We start from the raw sequence: 15,007 nt of genomic DNA, 5'->3' as shown, positions 1-15,007 counted from the left end.
CTCTTGTGTGGGACCTTGTCGAACGCCTTCTGAAAGTCCAAATATACCACATCAACTGGTTCTCCCTTGTCCACTCGACTGGAAACATCCTCAAAAAATTCCAGAAGATTTGTCAAGCATGATTTCCCCTTCACAAATCCATGCTGACTTGGACCTATCATATCACCTCTTTCCAAATGCACTGCTATGACATCCTTAATAATTGATTCCATCATTTTACACACTACCGATGTCAGGCTGACCGGTCTATAATTCCCTGTTTTCTCTCTCCCTCCTTTTTTAAAAAGTGGGGTTACATTGGCTATCCTCCACTCCATAGGAACTGATCCAGAGTCAATGGAATGTTGGAAAATGACTGTCAACGCATCCACTATTTCCAAGGCCACCTCCTTAAGTACTCTGGGATGCAGTCCATCAGGCCCTGGGGATTTATCGGCCTTCAATCCCATCAATTTCCCCAACACAATTTCCCGGCTAATAAGGATTTCCCTCAGTTCCTCCTCCTTACTAGACCCCCCCGACCCCTTTTATAACCGGAAGGTTGTTCGTGTCCTCCTTAGTGAATACCGAACCAAAGTACTTGTTCAATTGGTCCGCCATTTCTTTGTTCCCCGTTATGACTTCCCCTGATTCTGACTGCAGAGGACCTACGTTTGTCTTTACTAACCTTTTTCTCTTTACATATCTATAGAAACTTTTGCAATCCGTCTTAATGTTCCCTGCAAGCTTCTGCTCATACTCCATTTTCCCTGCCCTAATCAAACCCTTTGTCCTCCTCTGCTGAGTTCTAAATTTCTCCCAGTCCCCAGGTTCGCTGCTATTTCTGGCCAATTTGTATGCCACTTCCTTGGCTTTAATACTATCCCTGATTTCCCTTGATAGCCACGGTTGAGCCACCTTCCCTTTTTTATTTTTATGCCAGACAGGAATGTACAATTGTTGTAGTTCATCCATGCGGTCTCTAAATGTCTGCCATTGCCCATCCACAGTCAACCCCTTAAGTATCATTCGCCAATCCATCCCAGCTAATTCACGCCTCATACCTTCAAAGTTAGCCTTCTTTAAGTTCTGGACCATGGTCTCTGAATTAACTGTTTCATTCTCCATCCCAATGCAGAATTCCACCATATTATGGTCACTCTTCCCCAAGGGGCCTCGCACAACGAGATTGCTAATTAATCCTCTCTCATTACATAACACCCAGTCTAAGATGGCCTCTCCCCTAGTTGGTTCCTCGACATATTGGTCTAAAAAACCATCCCTTATGCACTCCAGGAAATCCTCCTCCACCGTATTGCTTCCAGTTTGGTTAGCCCAATCTATGTGCATATTAAAGTCACCCATTATAACTGCTGCACCTTTATTGCACGCACCCCTAATTTCATGTTTGATGCCCTCCCCAACATCACTACTACTGTTTGGAGGTCTGTACACAACTCCCACTAACGTTTTTTGCCCTTTGGTGTTCTGCAGCTCTACCCATATAGATTCCACATCATCCAAGCTAATATCCTTCCTAACTATTGCCTTAATCTCCTCCTTAACCAGCAATGCTACCCCACCTCCTTTTCCTTTTATTCTATCCTTCCTGAATGTTGAATACCCCTGGATGTTGAGTTCCCAGCCCTGATCATCCTGGAGCCACGTCTCCGTAATCCCAATCACATCATATTTGTTAACATCTATTTGCACAGTTAATTCATCCACCTTATTGCGGATACTCCTTGCATTAAGACACAAAGCCTTCAGGCTTGTTTTTTTAACACCCTCTGTCCTTTTAGAATTTTGCTGTACAGTGGCCCTTTTTGTTCTTTGCCTTGGGTTTCTCTGCCCTCCACTTTTCCTCATCTCCTTTCTGTCTTTTGCTTTTGCCTCCTTTTTGTTTCCCTCTATCTCCCTGCATTGGTTCCCATCCCCCTGCCATATTAGTTTAACTCCTCCCCAACAGCACTAGCAAACACTCCCCCGAGAACATTGGTTCCGGTCCTGCCCAGGTGCAGACCGTCCGGTTTGTACTGGTCCCACCTCCCCCAGAACCGGTTCCAATGCCCCAGGAATTTGAATCCCTCCCTGCTGCACCATTGTTCAAGCCACGTATTCATCTGCGCTATCCTGCGATTCCTACTCTGACTTTGCGGCATAGTCTAAAAGTTAGAGCCAGACCTTTCATGAGTGTAATTAGGAAACACTTATACACAAAGGGTGGTAGAAGTTTGGAATTCTCTACCGCAAAGGGCAAGTGAGGCTAGATCAATTTAATTTTAAACTTGAGATTGATTCTTTTTGTTAGCCAAGGGTTTTGAGGGATATAGGCCAAAGGCTGAAAGGAGATGGAATTGGATCACAGATCAGCCATGATCTCATTGAATGGCGAACAGGCTCCAGGGGTTCAATGCCCCCCTCCTGTTCCTATGTTGCATGCTTCACACATCCTTCACCTTGCTGAGCCAAAGAAAAATAATGAATTGCTATTGAGGGAGTGCAGCGAAGGTTCACCAGACTGATTCCCGGGATGGCAGGACTGACATATGAAGAAAGACTGGATCGACTAGGCTAATATTCACTGGAGTTTAGAAGAATGTGATCTCATAGAAACGTTTAAAATTCTGACGGGATTGAACAGGTTAGATGCAGGAAGAATGTTCCCGATGTTGGGGAAGTCCAGAACCAGGGGTCACAGGCTAAGGATAAGAGGTAGGCCATTTAGGACCGAGATGAGGAGAAACTTCTTCACTCAGAGTTGTGAACCTGTGGAATTCCCTACCGCAGAAAGTTGTTGAGGCCAGTTTGTTAGATATATTCAAAAGGGAGTTAGATGTGGCCCTTATGGCTAAAGGGATCAAGGGGTATGGAGAGAAAGTAGGAATGGGGTACTGAAGTTGCATGATCAGCCATGATCATATTGAATGGTGGTGCAGGCTCGAAGGGCCGAATGGCCTACTCCTGCACCTATTTTCTATGAAAATGATTTCAATTTGTTGGCTCCAAAATCAATTCGCACACACCATGTCCAACATGGGGTCTGTGGTTAAGGAACTCTGATGACATTTCACGGAGCAGGGGAACTAAAGGCCAATGCTACCCCTTATAGAGAGGTTTGCTGGAAGCTGCGGGCCTTGTTTGTCTGCAACAGCTGTCAGCCTGCACATGCTGCTGTAATTCACGGTCAGGACTGTGACACTGTTGGACCCCGAGACCAAACAATAAATAACAGATTATCAACTACATGTGTCTCGACATCACCACTGAAATACTTCATGGGGACCACACCCATTACAGACTTATTACTGGAATTAGTGCAGACTGCCGTTAAACAATCAATGACGCACACATAAATAACGAGCCAAAATACAAAGACTCTTTGCTCCAATCATTGAATCTCTCAGAGTGAGTGGGGAGGGGTTTGGTCCATTGGGATTCTGTACAATGGGAGTGAATGGGAAGGGGTTTGGGTCCATTGGGATTCTGTAGACTGGGAGGAGATGGGAAGGGGTTTGGTCCGTGAGGATTCTATACACTGGGAGGCGATGGGAAGGTGTTTAATCCATTGGGATTGTGTACACTGGGGTTAGGGATGGGAAGGGGTTCTATATACTGGGCGGGGGTTTGGTCCGGGAAGATTCTACACACGGAGAGGATGGGAAGGGGTCCTATACATTGGGAGGGGATTTGGTCTGGGGAGATTCTATACACTGGGAGAGGATGGGAGGGGGTTCTATTCACTGGGAGAGGATGCAGTACAGCGGGACCTGGGGGTCCTGGTGCATGAACCACAAAAGGTCAGTATGCAGGTACAGCAAGTGATCAGGAAGGCCAATGGAATCTTGGCCTTTATTGCAAAGGGGATGGAGTATAAAAGCGGGGAAGCCTTGCTACAGTTATACAGGATATTGGTGAGGCCACACCTGGAATACTGCAGACAGTTTTGGTTTCCATACTTACGAAAGGATATACTTGCTTTGAAGGCAGTTCAGAGAAGATTCACTAGGTTGATTCCGGAGATGAGGGGGTTGACTTATGAGGAAAGGTTGAGTAGGTTGGGCCTCTACTCATTGGAATATAGAAGAATGAGAGGTGATCTTATCAAAACGTATAAGATTATGAGGGGGCTTGACAAGGTGGATGCAGAGAGGATGTTTTCACTGATAGGAGAGACTAGAACTAGGGGGCATAATCTTAGAATAAGTGGCCACCCATTTAATACTGAGATGAGGAGAAAGTTCTTCTTTCAGAGGGTTGTAAATCTGTGGAATTCGCTGCCTCAGAGAGCTGTGGAAGCTGGGTCATTGAATAAATTAAAACAGAAATAGACAGTTTCTTAACCGATAGGGGATAAGGGGTTATGGGGAGTGGGCGGGGAAGTGGAGCTGAGTCCATGATAGGCTTCTTCGGCAGCACCTCCCAAACCCGCGACCTCTATCACCTCGAAGGACAAGGGCAGCAGGCGCATGAGAGCACCATCACCTCCATGTTTCCCTTCAAGTTACACCCCATCCTGACTTGGAAATATATTGCCGTTCCTTCATCATGGCTGGGTCAAAATCCTGGAACTCCCTCCCTAACAGCACTTCACGGGCTGCAGCGGTTCAAGGCGGCGGCTCACCACCACTTTCTTGAGGGCAATTAGGGATGGGCAATAAATGCTGGCCTTGCCAGCGTCGTCCACATCCCAGGACCAATAAAAAGAATTTCCAGCACAGAAACAGGCCATTTGGTCCAACTGATCCATATCGGTGTTTATGCTCCACACCAGCCTCCTCCCACCTCTCTTCATCTCATCCCATCACCATATCCTTCTATACCTTTCTCTCTCATGTGCTTATCTAGCTTCCTCTTCATTGCTTCCTCTTCATTGCATCGATACTATTCGCCTCAACCACTCCCTGTGGTAGCAAGTTCCACATTCTCACCACTCTCTGGGTAAAGAGGTTTCTCCTGAATTCCTGGTTGGATTTATTAATCAGTGACTCTCTTATATTTATGGCCCCTAGTCCTAGTTTTCTCGCTCAATTGGAAAATCTTCCCTACATCTACCCTGTCGAACCCTTTCATAGTCTTCGACCTCTATCAGCACACCCCTCAGCCTTCCCTTTTCTGGAGAAAACTGCCCCAGCCTGTTCAGTTGGCCCAACCTCTCAGTTCTGGTATCATTCCAGTAAATCTTTGTGCACCTTCTCCAGTGCCTCTATATCCTTTTTACGATGTGGAGAGCTCAACTTAATTTCTCTGCCTTTCAACAATCTAGAAATGAACCCCAGCGCTTTGATTGTTTTTTAATGGCCGTATTAACAGCCTGCGTCGCTACTTTTAGTGATCTGTGCATCTGTGCCGCCCCCCCCTCTGTTCCTCCACCCCATTCACACACTGATTTTCCCAGGGGCATGTGGCATTCTTCCACCTCATGCCCATTCTTTAGGTTTATTATTATCTTCCTGTATTTTGTCACAGTCCTCCGCTGTACTAACTCCGCTGTAAGAACATAAGAAATAGGAGCAGAGAGTAGGCCATACGGCCCCTCGAGCCTGCTCCGCCATTTAATATGTGATCGGGAGAGCTCGAAGGGTTATAGTGTAAAAATGTTAAGAGTTTGAAAATCAGACAGGTGCGTCTGTGGCCTGCCTGGTTTTCAGCCGTTATCTTCTATCTAACTGCGGCTCTCATTATCCGGAGCAGGGCAGTGGAACTGGCAAATCACATTTATTTCCAAACTCCATCTCTCTGATGTGGTTTGGCACAGTCTGGAGGCTGTATACAGATCGGCAGCAGAGTCAAATGGGGAACAGCAGAAAAATGCCTTTGTTTAAAACTTGAGGGTGAAAATTCTTCTCCGTTTGTTAATGCTCTCCCCGCAGCTCCGTCTGCCCTCTCGTAAAAGATCTCACGGCACTATTTCGAAGAAGAGCAGGGGAGTTCTTCCCGGTGTCCTGGCCAATATTTATCCCAAACCAACATCATTAAACAACAGATTATCTGGGTCATTAGCTCACTGCTGTTTGCGGGAGCCTGCTGTGCGCAAATTGGCCACCTTGTTTCTTGCATTACAACAGTGACATCACTCCAAAAATTACTTCATTGGCTGTGAAGAGATTTGGGACGGTCCGAGGTGGTGAAAGACGCTATATAAATGCAAGTCCGTCTTTCTTGTGAGCTGTGACCTAGGCCCCGCCCCTCCCCCCGTGAGCTCAGCTGCGCCCCCCGAGAGCTCGGCCCCGCCCCCCACCCCCCCCCCCCGAGAGCTCAGTACACCCCCCCTCCCCCCGAGAGCTCGGCCCCGCCCCGTGAGCTTGCCCCCCCCACCCCCGATAGCTCGGTACCCCGCCCCGTGAGAGCTCGGCCCCGCCCCATGAACTCCCCGAGAGCTCGGCTCCGCCCCCCCCGAGAGCTCGGCCCCGCCCTTCCCCCTCCCCCTGGCTCTTAAAAACCAAGTTGACGATGCCAACGCTCCACTGCCCAATTTTCCGCTCGCTCTGCCCTGTTACCGAGGCTCGGTAAAAGTAAGAGACTCGGCAATGCAGAGTGTGCGGCTTCCAATCAGCGACCCGCTCTCCCCGAGTGCCGTTTCCATGGCCACACGGGCACTTACCAAGGTCACCTCTCCGAGGCTGAGCTGTGCGCGGCCCAGGGTCTGCAACGCTTCCCACGACAGCGCGTTGAGGCGGACCGCCGTCTCTGCTGCCTGCACTGCCTGGAACACCTCATTCACGATCATCAGCACCTGGCGGGAGAGGAAAACAGGCGGGGTTAGTCCCGAGTCTCAGCAACAGTCACCCACTCCGCATCAGGAAAGAGACACTTGCATTTCTACAGCACCTTTCACAACCTCAGGGAAACGCAGCAGCCAATTTGCGCAGAGCAAGCTCCCACAAACAGCAATGTGATAATGACCAGATAATCTTGTTTTTTGTTATGTTGATTGAGGGTTAATTATTGGCCAGGACCCTGGGGATAGGTTAGGTGAGTGGGCAAATGCATGGCAGATGAAGTATAATGTGAATAACTGTGAGGTTATCCGCTTTGGTGGTAAAAACAGAGAGACAGACTATTATCTGAATGGTGACAGATTAGGGAAAGGGGAGGTGCAACGAGACCTGGGTGTCATGGTACATCAGTCATTGAAGGTTGGCATGCAGGTACAGCAGGTGGTTAAGAAAGCAAATGGCATGTTGGCCTTCATAGCGAGGGGATTTGAGTACAGGGGCAGGGAGGTGTTGCTACAGTTGTACAGGGCCTTGGTGGATTATTGTGTACAGTTTTGGTCTCCTAACCTGAGGAAGGACATTCTTGCTATTGAGCGAGTGCAGCGAAGATTCACCAGACTGATTCCCGGGATGGCGGGACTGACCTTTCAAGAAAGACTGGATCAATTGAGCTTGTATTCACTGGAGTTCAGAAGAATGAGAGGGGACCTCATAGAAACGTTTAAAATTCTGACGGGTTTAGACAGGTTAGATGCGGAAAGAATGTTCCCGATGTTGGGGAAGTCCAGAACCAGGGGTCACAGTCTAAGGATAAGGGGTAAGCCATTTAGGACCGAGATGAAGAGAAACTTCTTCACCCAGAGAGTGGTGAACCTGTGGAATTCTCTACCACAGAAAGTAGTTGAGGCCAATTCACTAAATATATTCAAAAAGGAGTTAGATGAAGTCCTTACTACTCGGGAGATCAAGGAGTATGGTGAGAAAGCAGGAATGGGGTACTGAAGTTGCATGTTCAGCCATGAACTCATTGATTGGCGGTGCAGGCTAGAAGGGCCGAATGGCCTACTCCTGCACCTATTTTCTATGTTTCTATGTTTCCCCTGCTCTTTTTTGATATAGTGCCATGGGAGCTTTTACATCCTCCTGAAAGGGCAGACGGGGCCTCAGTTTAACTTCTCCTCCGAAAGACGGAGAACACAGAGACAAGGAGGAAAGCCCAGGTCTCTGGTCATGCACAGGGGATCCTCGGCAGAGCGCAGCGCAGATTCACCAGAATGATACCCGGAGCTTCAAGGGTTAAATTATCAGGGGCAGGTTTTGTATTCCCTTGCGTTTACGTGGTTGAGGCTGATCTAATCAATGTCTTTAAAATGGCAGAGATTTGAATGGAGTAGGTTGAGAGAAACTATTTGTTGTGGTACATGTAGGTACCAACGATACAGGTAAGAAGCGGGAAGAGGTCCTACAAGCTGAATTTAGGGAGCTAGGAGTTAAATTAATAAGTAGGACCTCAAAAGGTAGTAATCTCTGGATTGCTACCAGTGCCACGTGCTAATCAGAGGGAGCAGGATAGTTAGAATAAATACGTGGCTTGAGCAGTGGTGCAAGAGGGAGGGATTCAAATTCCTGGGACATTGGAACCAGTTCTGGGGGAAGTGGGACCTGTACAACAGGGATGGTCTGCACTTGGGCAGGACTGGAACTGATGTCCTGGGGGTAACATTTGCTAATGCAGTTCGGAAGTGTTTAAACTAATATGGCAGGGGGATGGGAACCTATGCAGCGAGACAGGGCGAAGTAATATGGAGTCAGAAACAGATGGTAGAAAGGTAAAAAGCAATAGTGGAAGGCCGAGTAAACAAAGGCAAGAAACAAAAAGGGCCACAACTACATCATAATTCTAAAAGGACAAAGGTTGTTAAAAAAACAAGCCTGAAGGCTTTGTGTCTTAATGCAAGGAGTTTCTGTAATAAGGTGGGTGAATTAACTATGCAAATAGATGTTAACAGATATGATGTGATTGGGATTATGGAGAAGTGGCTCCAGGATGATCAGGGCTGGGAACTCAACATCCAGGGGTATTCAACATTCAGGAAGGATAGAATAAAAGGAAAAGGAGGTGGGGTAGCATTGCTAGTTCAAGAGGAGATTAATGCAATAGTTAGGAAGGATATTAGCTTGGATGATGTGGAATCGATATGGGTAGAGCTGCAAAACACCAAAGGGCAATAAACGTTAGTGGGAGTTGTGTACAGACCTCCAAACAGTAGTAGTGATGTTGGGGAGGGCATCAAACAGGAAATTAGGGGTGCATGCTATAAAGGTGCAGCAGTTATCATGGGTGACTTTAATATGCATATAGATTGGGCTAACCAAACTGGAAGCAATACGGTAGAGGAGGATTACCTGGAGTGCATAAGGGATGGTTTTCTAGACCATTATGTCGAGGAACCAACTAGGGGGGAGGCCATCTTAGACTGGGTGTTGTGTAATGAGAGAGGATTAATTAGCAATCTCGTTGTGCGAGGCCCCTTGGGGAAGAGTGACCATAATATGGTGGAATTCTACATTAGGATGGAGAATGAAACAGTTAATTCAGAGACCATGGTCCAGAACTTAAAGAAGGCTAACTTTGAAGGTATGAGGCGTGAATTGGCTAGGATAGATTGGCGAATGATACTTAAAGGGTTGACAGTGGATGGGCAATGGCAGACATTTAGAGACCGTATGGATGAACTACAACAATTGTACATCCCTGTCTGGCGTAAAAATAAAAAAGGGAAGGTGGCTCAACCGTGGCTATCTAGGGAAATCAGGGATAGCATTAAAGCCAAGGAAGTGGCATACAAATTGGCCAGATATAACAGCGAACCCGGGGACTGGGAGAAATTTTGAACTCAGCAGAGGAGGACAAAGGGTTTGATTAGGGCAGGGAAAATAGAGTATGAGAGGAAGCTTGCAGGGAACATTAAGACGGACTGCAAAAGTTTCTATAGATATGTAAAGAGAAAAAGGTTAGTAAAGACAAACGTAGGTCCCCTGCAGTCAGAATCAGGGGAAGTCATAACAGGGAACAAAGAAATGGCAGACCAATTGAACAAGTACTTTGGTTCGGTATTCACTAAGGAGGACACAAACAACCTTCCGGATATAAAAGGAGTCAGAGGGTCTTGTAAGAAGGAGGAACTGAGGGAAATCCTTATTAGTTGGGAAATTGTGTTGGGGAAATTGATGGGATTGAAGGCCGATAAATCCCCAGGGCCTGATGGACTGCATCCCAGAGTACTTAAGGAGGTGGCCTTGGAAATAGCGGATGCATTGACAGTCATTAGACATTCCATAGACGCTAGATCAGTTTCTATGGAGTGGAGGATAGCCAATGTAACCCCGCTTTTTAAAAAAGGAGGGAGAGAAAACAGGGAATTATAGACCGGTCAGCCTGACATACGGTAGTGGGTAAAATGATGGAATCAAGTATTAAGGATGTCATAGCAGCGCATTTGGAAAGAGGTGACATGATAGGTCCAAGTCAGCATGGATTTGTGAAAGGGAAATCATGCTTGACAAATCTTCTGGAATTTTTTGAGGATGTTTCCAGTCGAGTGGACAAGGGAGAACCAGTTGATGTGGTGTATTTGGACTTTCAGAAGGCTTTCGACAAGGTTCCACACAAGAGATTAATGTGCAAAGTTAAAGCACATGGGATTAGGGGTAGGGTGCTGACGTGGATTGAGAACTGGTTGGCAGACAGGAAGCAAAGAGTAGGAGTAAATGGGTACTTTTCAGAATGGCAGGCAGTGACTAGTGGGGTGCCGCAAGGTTCTGTGCTGGGGCCCCAGCTGTTTACACTGTACATTAATGATTTAGACGAGGGGATTAAATGTTCTATCTCCAAATTTGTGGATGACACTAAGTTGGGTGGCAGTGTGAGCTGCAAGGAGGATGCTATGAGGCTGCAGAGTGACTTGGATAGGTTAGGTGAGTGGGCAAATGCATGGCAGATGAAGTATAATGTGGATAAATGTGAGGTTATCCACTTTGGTGGTAAAAACAGAGAGACAGACTATTATCTGAATGGTGACAGATTAGGAAAAGGGGAGGTGCAACGAGACCTGGGTGTCATGGTTCATCAGTCATTGAAGGTTGGCATGCAGGTACAGCAGGCGGTTAAGAAAGCAAATGGCATGTTGGCTTTCATAGCGAGGGGATTTGAGTACAGGGGCAGGGAGGTGTTACTACAGTTGTACAGGGCCTTGGTGAGGCCACACCTGGAGTATTGTGTACAGTTTTGGTCTCCTAACTTGAGGAAGGACATTCTTGCTATTGAGGGAGTGCAGCGAAGGTTCACCAGACTGATTCCCGGGATGGCGGGACTGACATTTCAAGAAAGACTAGATTAACTGGGCTTGTATTCACTGGAGTTCAGAAGAATGAGTGGGGATCTCATACAAACGTTTAAAATTCTGACGGGTTTAGACAGGTTAGATGCAGGAAGAATGTTCCCAATGTTGGGGAAGTCCAGAACCAGGGTCACAGTCTAAGGATAAGGGGTAAGCCATTTAGGACCGAGATGAGGAGAAAATTCTTCACCCAGAGAGTGGTGAACCTGTGGAATTCTCTACCACAGAAAGTTGTTGAGGCCAATTCACTAAATATATTCAAAAAGGAGTTAGATGAAGTCCTTACTACTAGGGGGATCAAGGGGTATGGCGAGAAAGCAGGAATGGGGTACTGAAGTTGCATGTTCAGCTATGAACTCATTGAATGGCGGTGCAGGCTAGAAGGGCCGAATGGCCTACTCCTGCACCTATTTTCTATGTTTCCATTGATGGGGGAGGCTAGAACCTGGGGGGGCATAATCTTAGAATAAGGGCTGCCCATTTAAAACTGAGATGAGGAGGAATTTCTTCTCTCAGAGGGTTGTAAATCTGTGGAATTCGCTGCCTCAGAGAGCTGTGGAAGCTGGGACATTGAATAAATTTAAATCAGAAATAGACAGTTTCTTAACCGATAAGGGGTTATGGGGAACGGGCAAGGAAGTGGACCTGAGTCCATGATCGGATCAGCCATGATCTTATTGAATGGCGGAGCAGGCTCGAGGGGCCGTATGGCCTACTCCTGCTTCTATTTCTTATGTTCTTGTCTGGAATATCAGTGTCACAGTCACCCGCTCTTCACCCAGGAAAGAAACACTTGCATTTCTATCGCAACTTTCATGACCACAGGCTGTCCCAAAGTGCTTTAGCCAATAAATGACTGTTTGAAATGCTGTCACTGTTGTAATGTAGGAAATGCAGAGGCCAATTTGCGCACAGCAAGCTCCCACACACAGCAGTGTGATAATGACCCAGATAATCTGTTTTAGTGATGCTGATTAAGGGATAAATATTCGATCCAGGACACTGAGGGGAACTCCCATGATCTTCTTCAAAATATTGCCTTGGGTTCTTTTAGATCCACTGGAGAGCAGACGGGGCCCAGTTTTACTGTCTCATTTAAAAGACTGCACCTCTGACAGTGATTAGTCTGGGTTATATGCTCAAGTCTCTGGAGGAAGAGGGAGGGGGTGGAGCGGAAGAGGGAGGGAGAGAGGAGGAATGGAGAGGGGGCCGGGGGAGAGGGAGGGGGCAAGGGGACAATCCGGGTAAAATACTTGAGGCTATAAATCGAGGCTGACACTCCAGTGCGGTGCTGAGGGAGTGCTGCACTGTCGGAGGTGCCGTCTTTCAGATGAGACCTTAAACCCAGGCCCTGTCTGCCCTCTCAGGTGGATGTTAAAGATCCCACGGCACAACGGAAAGACATGAAAGGCGCTGGCGAATTGCACCTTCTTACTATTTTTCCCAAAAGACAAAGAGAAAGACAGCACGGCTGGCAAGGGGAGGAAATGAGTTAAATTTCCCCGATGACGGCGGCTGTCTGCTTTTCCACTTACAACTAATTACACAGATGTAAAAAAGCAATCAGTGGACAGGAACAGCATCGACATTAGCAATCACTGCCGAGACCGTGACTGCCTTCTGTATAATTCATCAGCTACCTCCAGAGAGACTGGATCAACTGGGCCTTTAATCACTGGAGTTTAGAAGGGTGAGAGGGGATCTCATAGAAACGTATAAGATTCTGACGGGACTGGACAGGTTAGATGCGCGAAGAATGTTCCCGATGTTGGGGATGTCCAGAACCCGGGGACATAGTCTTAGGGTAAGGGATAAGCCATTTTGGATTGAGATGAGGAGAAACTTCTTCACTCAGAGAGTTGTTAACCTGTGGAATTCCCTACCGCAGAGAGTTGTTGATGCCAGTTCATTGAATATATTCAAGAGGGAGTTAGATATGGCCCTTACAGCTAAAGGGATCAAGGGGTATGGAGAGAAAGCAGGAAAGGGGTACTGAGGTGAATGATCAGCTATGATCTTATTGAATGGCAGTGCAGGCTCGAAGAGCCGAATGGCCTACTCCTGCACCTATTTTCTATGTTTCTATGTTTTTCCTCCTTTGATCCACGAGGCCAGACGCACTCCCACCAGCAGACACAGTCCCAGACCTACGTATCAGAAGGGTCCAGGTTGGAGGCCCAGTCCGCAGCAGTGATGGCAGGAGTGGGAGGGGGAAGGACTATCATTCCAGGTTCTGCTCCCTGATCACTATCCAGTGCCTCCAACTGCAAAAGCAACGCTGTGCATCAGGGTCGTCGAACAGTCCACTCTTCTTCCCCCTCAATCCCTTCTCGCCATCCCCCTCGACCCCTTCTCTCAATCTCTCCGTCCCTCTCAATCCCTTCTCTCAATCTCTCCCTCCCCCTCGATCCCTTCTCTCAATCTCTCCGTCCCTCTCAATCTCTCCGTCCCCCTCGACCCCTTCTCTCAATCTCTCCGTCCCTCTCAATCTCTCCGTCCCCCTCGACCCCTTCTCTCAATCTCTCCATCCCCCTCGACCCCTTCTCTCAATCTCTCCGTCCCCCTCGACCCCTTCTCTCAATCTCTCCGTCCCCCTCGACCCCTTCTCTCAATCTCTCCGTCCCCCTCGACCCCTTCTCTCAATCTCTCCATCCCCCTCGACCCCTTCTCTCAATCTCTCCATCCCCCTCGACCCCTTCTCTCAATCTCTCCGTCCCCCTCGACCCCTTCTCTCAATCTCTCCGTCCCCCTCGACCCCTTCTCTCAATCTCTCCGTCCCCCTCGACCCCGTCTCTCAATCTCTCCGTCCCCCTCGACCCCTTCTCTCAATCTCTCCGTCCCCCTCGACCCCTTCTCTCAATCTCTCCGTCCCCCTCGACCCCTTCTCTCAATCTCTCCGTCCCCCTCGACCCCTTCTCTCAATCTCTCCGTCCCCCTCGACCCCTTCTCTCAATCTCTCCGTCCCCCTCGACCCCTTCTCTCAATCTCTCCGTCCCCCTCGACCCCTTCTCTCAATCTCTCCGTCCCCCTCGACCCCTTCTCTCAATCTCTCCGTACCCCTCGACCCCTTCTCTCAATCTCTCCGTCCCCCTCGACCCCTTCTCTCAATCTCTCCGTCCCCCTCGACCCCTTCTCTCAATCTCTCCGTCCCCCTCGACCCCTTCTCTCAATCTCTCCGTCCCCCTCGACCCCTTCTCTCAATCTCTCCGTCCCCCTCGACCCCTTCTCTCAATCTCTCCGTCCCCCTCGACCCCTTCTCTCAATCTCTCCGTCCCCCTCGACCCCTTCTCTCAATCTCTCCGTCCCCCTCGATCCCTTCTCTCAATCTCTCCATCCCCCTCGACCCCTTCTCTCAATCTCTCCGTCCCTCTCAATCCCTTCGCTCAGTCTCTCCATCCCCCTCGACCCCGTCTCTCAATCTCTCCGTCCCCCTCGACCCCTTCTCTCAATCTCTCCGTCCCCCTCGATCCCTTCTCTCAATCTCTCCATCCCCCTCGATCCCTTCTCTCAATCTCTCCGTCCCCCTCGATCCCTTCTCTCAATCTCTCCATCCCCCTCGACCCCTTCTCTCAATCTCTCCGTCCCCCTCGACCCCTTCTCTCAATCTCTCCGTCCCTCTCGATCCCTTCTTTCAATCTCTCCGTCCCTCTCAATCTCTCCATCCCCCTCGATCCCTTCTCTCAATCTCTCCGTCCCCCTCGACCCCTTCTCTCAATCTCTCCATCCCCCTCAACCCCTTCTCTCAATCTCTCCGTCCCCCTCGACCCCTTCTCTCAATCTCTCCGTCCCTCTCAATCCCTTCGCTCAGTCTCTCCATCCCCCTCGACCCCGTCTCTCAATCTCTCCGTCCCCCTCGACCCCTTCTCTCAATCTCTCCATCCCCCTCGATCCCTTCTCTCAATCTCTCCA

The 15,007-nt window shown here is 48.5% G+C and overlaps 1 protein-coding gene across 3 annotated transcripts in view; it reads right to left on the bottom strand.

Moving 5' to 3' along the window:
• ttc33 (tetratricopeptide repeat domain 33) overlaps nt 1–15,007 on the bottom strand; it is a 117,423-nt gene that overhangs the window by 13,743 nt on the left and 88,673 nt on the right. For all 3 annotated transcript variants that reach the window (XM_070877223.1, XM_070877229.1, XM_070877219.1), the window contains exon 4: nt 6,584–6,715. In XM_070877223.1, the coding sequence (XP_070733324.1) occupies nt 6,584–6,715 (132 nt within the window). The remainder of the gene's footprint in view (nt 1–6,583; nt 6,716–15,007) is intronic.

Source organism: Pristiophorus japonicus, chromosome 1 (genome assembly GCF_044704955.1).
Source record: "Pristiophorus japonicus isolate sPriJap1 chromosome 1, sPriJap1.hap1, whole genome shotgun sequence".
Classification (NCBI taxonomy): Eukaryota; Metazoa; Chordata; class Chondrichthyes; family Pristiophoridae; genus Pristiophorus; species Pristiophorus japonicus.
Note: the sequence above shows the minus strand (reverse complement) of the source record. Positions and strands in the feature narration are given on the sequence as shown.